Raw genomic sequence first — 6,009 nt, 5'->3', positions numbered from 1 at the left:
CTTTCAAACGACATACAACTTAGGGGTGGAAATCAAAAAAAAAAAAATGGAACATCCAAATGAAAAAAGAACAACAGATATGAAACTTGCAAATCGGCTCAAATCCATAAACCAGACCGACCATCCAAATAAAAAAAGAACGATAGGATGAAACTTGCAAATTGCCTCAAATTACATGGATGATTTATGTAATAGAAAACATGATCAGTCACTAAACCAAAAAACGGAACATTTCTCATGTTTGGTTAACCAAAAAAAATCAAAATATACAAAAGGAAACTATTTGCAGGAAATTAACTATTGACCACCAATGCATTGCACAGATTTACATTTAATATATACATAGCAAAGTATATAGCAAATCATCGAAAAGAAAATTATTCAATGTTTGCTAATTGGAGGTTCTTTATATGTTGCTTTAATTTCGATGTTTGCTAATTTGGAGGTTCTTTATATGTTGCTTTAATTGTTTGTAGGTTCGATTTTCGGAGAGAATTAACAAACAAATGGTAAATTATATTTTCCAATATATTGTGTTTTACTTGTAACATAACATGTTTCCAAAATGAAACGAATTGCCGAAAAAAACTATTTCGTCATCACCGTTTTGCACGGGTACAAATTTATAGTTGAATTACATAATAAAAAATTTAGAGTTGCCTGAATCGGATCGGCGTCAGCAACCGATTATTTAGAATGGAGAAACAATCACATCCAACTTAAGTTGTGCATACGAACTTCTAGCGTTTTTTAACACCCTTAACAACTGCACCAGGTGAGGCATGTATTCCACTATCGGCTTCAATGACAGGATAAGCAGCGAATTGTGCTATGCCGCACATTCCCTTCTTGTCAGGAATTCCACGGTGTAGTTTGTAGTATCCTTTGTCTCCCCACTCTTCTCCCCACGAGTTCTTCAATATCCAGTACTTGGTTCCATCCGGGTCTGTACCATATCCAACTGCTAGCGTTGAATGCAAAACTGTCGTCTCGCATGGTCCTTGCACAATTCCCTGTTAAATTATTTAGCTTAGTTACCTTATCATACATATATATATATATAGTGAAATATGAAAGAATGTAGAATTTGTTTTTAAAGTAATAATAAGTTACCTCTTTATATAACGCTAAATTATCTCCCCATGACGTTGAAACAGCTACAGGTTGGTGTGCAACTGCTTTCAATAGATGCTCATCAGTTTCGTCCCTAGGGACGTCTTGATATCCATGAATTTCTACGGCGATATCTTTCGCCTGTCATAATTGGAAAAGTTGACACAAACACATGCATATGCATGCAAATTTTAATTAATCCCTCGATATAATTAATAAATGCACGTGAAATAAACAATTAATTAATTAATATCGATGCATTACCTTTTGTAATGTGCAAGTCTCAACTACAGGTTTGTAAGGGTAGTTCTTCTCGGTAGTTAGACCTCCATTATTGGCGATGTATTTGAAAGAATCTTGAGGTGAGCCTCCGTTACATCCACCCACATTTGCACAGTCGATAATTTCTTTTGGTGATAATTCTATTAACTCGCCATTTATGATTGAATGTATTCCTTCTACGGAATCCACTGTTGGAAAAGCATAGCAACTCCCTGCATGCAGTACGTATGTTTAATATTACAAATTTCAACGATGCATCGATCAAATCCTTAATTAATTATCTTGCTTTTTTTTTAATTGAAAAGAACCATGCACGTTTGTTTATATAAGTTGCAAAAAGAATTAAAAAAAAGTGTAGGCCGGTGTTACGTACCACACATTCCTTGATTCTTGACACGGGTAACTGCATTATGGTTTCTCCAGTCCATCTCGGCAGGGACGTCAGTGACGTTACGATACTTGAAATCCCAATAAAAGGTGTCCTTGCTTGGAGTAGCCTCTCTCCCGTCTTTTGCCGGGCAACCGCCATCTTTTGCCGGGCAACCGCCATCCTTCGCCGGGCAACTGCCACCGGGGCAACCACCACCTGGACAACCACCGTCCTTCGCCGGGCAACTGCCGCCCGGGCAACCGCCGTCCTTCGCCGGGCAACCGCCACCAGGACAACCACCGTCCTTCGCCGGGCAACCACCGCCCGAGCAACCATCGTCCTTCGCCGGGCAACCGCCACCCGAGCAACCACCGTCCTTTGCCGGGCAACCGCCGCCCGAACAACCGCCATCCTTCGCCGGGCAACCGCCGCCCGAACAACCATCGTCCTTCGCCGGGCAACCGCCGCCCGAACAACCATCGTCCTTCGCCGGGCAACCGCCGCCCGAGCAACCACCGTCCTTCGCCGGGCAACCGCCGTCCTTTGCCGGGCAACCGCCGCCCGAACAACCACCGTCCTTCGCCGGGCAACCGCCACCCGAGCAACCACCGTCCTTTGCCGGGCAACCGCCGCCCGAGCAACCACCGTCCTTCGCCGGGCAACCGCCGCCCGAGCAACCACCGTCCTTCGCCGGGCAACCGCCACCCGAGCAACCACCGTCCTTCGCCGGGCAACCGCCACCAGAACAACCACCGTCCTTTGCCGGGCAACTGCCGCCTGGGCAACCTCCGTCCGCCGCCGGGCAACCACCGCCTGAGCAGCCTCCGTCCTTTGCCGGGCAACCGCCGCCGGGGCAACCGCCATCTTTCGCCGGGCAACCTCCGCCTGAGCAACCGCCGTCCTTCGCCGGGCAACCACCGTCGGGGCAACCACCGTCTGTGTTATCTATTGGTTTGAAAATAGTGTCTGTATCTTTTGCCGGGCAACCGCCTCCGGGGCAACCGCCACCCGCACAACCGCTGTCCTTTGCTGGGCAACCGCCGTCCTTAGCCGGGCAACCACCGCCCGGGCAGCAACCACTGTCCGCTGGACAACCACCGGCTGGGCAACCACCGTCTTTTGCCGGGCAACCACCGCCCGGGCAGCAACCACTGTCTGCTGGGCAACCACCGGCCGGGCAACCGCCGTCTTTTGCTGGGCAACCACCGCCCGGGCAGCAACCACTATCCGCTGGGCAACCACCGGCCGGGCAACCACCGCCAGGGCAGCAACCACTGTCCGCTGGGCAACCACCGCCAGGGCAACAACCACTATCCGCTGGGCAACCACCGGCGGGGCAACCGCCGTCCTTTGCCGGGCAACCACCGCCCGGGCAGCAACCACTATCCGCTGGGCAACCACCTGCGGGGCAACCGCCGTCCTTTGCCGGGCAACCACCGCCCGGGCAGCAACCACTGTCCGCTGGGCAACCACCGGCGGGGCAACCGCCGTCCTTTGCCGGGCAACCACCGCCCGGGCAGCAACCACTGTCCGCTGGGCAACCACCGGCGGGGCAACCGCCGTCCTTTGCCGGGCAACCACCGCCCGGGCAGCAACCACTGTCCGCTGGGCAACCACCGGCCGGGCAACCGCCGTCCTTTGCCGGGCAACCACCGCCCGGGCAGCAACCACTGTCCGCTGGGCAACCACCGGCCGGGCAACCGCCGTCCTTTGTTGGGCAACCACCGCCAGGGCAGCAACCACTGTCCGCTGGGCAACCGCCGTCCTTTGCTGGGCAACCACCACCCGGGCAGCAACCACTGTCCGCTGGACAACCACCGGCCGGGCAACCGCCGTCCTTTGCCGGGCAACCACCGCCTGGGCAGCAACCACTGTTCGCTGGGCAACCACCACCCGGGCAACCGCCGTCCTTTGCCGGGCAACCACCGCCAGGGCAGCAACCACTGTCCGCTGGGCAACCACCTCCCGGACAACCGCCATCCTTTGCCGGGCAAGGATTGGGAGGGGCACCCTTAAATCCTGTAAACTTGCTCTGTATCTCCTCGCGAGTCATCCCTGCAAACCTGTTCAGCTCTAATTTAAATCCCAAGTTGGCCTTGTTTGTCTTGTGAACATGTTCTAGTCTAGACTTGAACGTGTTGTACTGTTTCCTTTTCGCTTCAAGGCTTATTTCCTCCAACTTGTGGTGGCTCCTCCATCTTTCAAACATAGCCTCCCTGCCCTCTTCCGTATGAACCTCCTTGTCGTCATATGTGAACCCCTGCACAACCCCCAAACAACAAACCAATGTAACTACGATTGAAATCAAAATTAATTTGCTCCTTTCCATTTCTTGCTTCTCTAACTTTGGAGTCGAAGTTAATTATGAGATTAAGAATGGCATGCAACTCGGATTTTATAGCTACACAGCTTCAGTGGATGAGAGGTCACAAATACAGTATACCCATGAAACACGTACGGTCAATTAACAATAACAAATCTGGTCATACAACTACCATACACGTGGCGTTTCGTGATACTTTTTAGTGCATATATACCTAGTCAAATCCAAATTAAATCATTTGTTATGAATTTTTTTTTTCTTTTCCGAAAACTTTCCGGCATTTATTGTTCAAAAGGCAAGCAAGATGCTAGGCTTGAGGGGCGGATCTGTAGTTTAATAAAAGGCATGCATGAATACCCTTAAACTTTTACAAGAAGTGTTATTCAATATTTTAAATAATTAGTAAATACTAATTTTGCATACCTTCGTCTAAATACTTGTATACCCTAAGTGGAAATTGTTAGTTTATATCAATATATTCTAGAACCTATACGGCACCATTCAAGATATCAAAATTTTGAAGTCTAGATTGTTATATCGAAAATTTGAAGTCTTTCCATCTAGAGATACAGATTTTAATTTTAATTGTTAAAATCTCGATTGGAGTATATTTTAATATCAAAAAGCTAACAATGATAAAACCAAACAAATAAATTTAAAGTTTATCTCATTGGAGTATCGTATAAAATCGTCTCCAAAATTCTCTCAAGCTATACCAGATATGTTTTGCGATCGATTATTTTGCATGTTCAAAATATTTTCATTAACGGAAGGCAAATAATAAACGTGCCACTTATCATTTATTAGAAAATTGCTTCAAGCAAAGCTAAAAATATAAAATAAAAACGTTTGTTCTCAAGGTAGATATCAAAGTATAAATAACACTTAGAAATGAAGTTTGGTATGTTTTTGGACTGTTGGGCATGTCATAGGTTATGCTAGGGTTCTCTGAAGAAATATTTGGTCATCCATAAAATATGCATTAACTTTTTTATCCGGACTCCAAACCATGCTCAATTATTGCCTACATTCATGTTTTGACATGAAGAAAACATTAAAATAATATAATTTAAGATTTAGGAAAGAGATTAATAAGTGACTTAATGGATCACTTAATATGATTTCAATACACCTTTTGATGCTTTTAGGTAATACTTGAGTTCCAAAATCATTCTTGAAGAGGAAGAACAATGTTAGAGTTACAAGCTTTTATATACCTTAATTAAGGTGAGTTACAAAGAACACACATCCCTACTTACTACTTTCCATGTTTTTAAAAGCTGCTTCTTATATGACTTGATTTCTAGTTGTTTATATATGCATACTTGTTACATTCATGAAAACAAGTTTTTAAAAGTTTTGATAGCAAAAGCCGGTCAATGTTTTAAAAGTGGTTTTGGCATCCTACTTGAACATAGACATGTTTGACCACTCATCAAAAGATATAGAAATGCCATGTGAATACTATGTATCTCAAATGGTGTTAAGTCATTCTCAATATCTCTTAGAGTGTGCATGGTATGGGTCGAAAGTTACTCGTTATGGGCTGATGTGCCAGGCCATAACGTCGTTGTAACGGGGACCCCCCCTCCTCGTTGCATCTCGTTATGGCATCACTCGTGGTCGTTACCACAAATTGAAACGGGTGAAAATTTGAACGTTTAATTATTCGACCGTTTGCAAATGGTGAAAACTTAAATTAAAAAAAATTACTTTTTTATCTTTATAAATACTATTTTTTACCCATTTTTTTAAACTTTTCCCTCATTCTCTCTATATCTTATACACATACTTTCTTTAAATTTTTAAAAAATGTAGCAAAACCTAAACACCCCCCCCCCCCCTCCATCATCAAACCCAAACACACAACGAAACACATCCTCACCTCTCGGATTTGCGAGTTATGAAAATTATTTCAACC

The 6,009-nt window shown here is 45.5% G+C and overlaps 2 protein-coding genes across 2 annotated transcripts; both read right to left on the bottom strand.

The window, feature by feature from the left end:
* Positions 1–570: 570 nt before the first annotated feature.
* On the bottom strand, positions 571–1,925 carry LOC111896732 (vignain). Its single transcript, XM_052770052.1, has 4 exons — positions 1,769–1,925; positions 1,378–1,607; positions 1,114–1,254; positions 571–1,013 (listed from the first exon to the last, which is right to left on the bottom strand). The coding sequence occupies exons 1-4, from the start codon at positions 1,821–1,823 to the stop codon at positions 741–743; spliced, it is 699 nt and encodes a 232-aa protein (XP_052626012.1). The 5' UTR covers positions 1,824–1,925; the 3' UTR covers positions 571–740.
* Positions 1,846–4,094, bottom strand: LOC128132798 (uncharacterized). Its single transcript, XM_052769766.1, has 2 exons — positions 1,919–4,094; positions 1,846–1,853 (listed from the first exon to the last, which is right to left on the bottom strand). The coding sequence occupies exons 1-2, from the start codon at positions 4,092–4,094 to the stop codon at positions 1,846–1,848; spliced, it is 2,184 nt and encodes a 727-aa protein (XP_052625726.1).
* Positions 4,095–6,009: the final 1,915 nt, after the last annotated feature.

The sequence above is a fragment of the Lactuca sativa genome, chromosome 3, assembly GCF_002870075.4.
Source record: "Lactuca sativa cultivar Salinas chromosome 3, Lsat_Salinas_v11, whole genome shotgun sequence".
NCBI classification, from domain to species: domain Eukaryota; kingdom Viridiplantae; phylum Streptophyta; class Magnoliopsida; order Asterales; family Asteraceae; genus Lactuca; species Lactuca sativa.
Note: the sequence above shows the minus strand (reverse complement) of the source record. Positions and strands in the feature narration are given on the sequence as shown.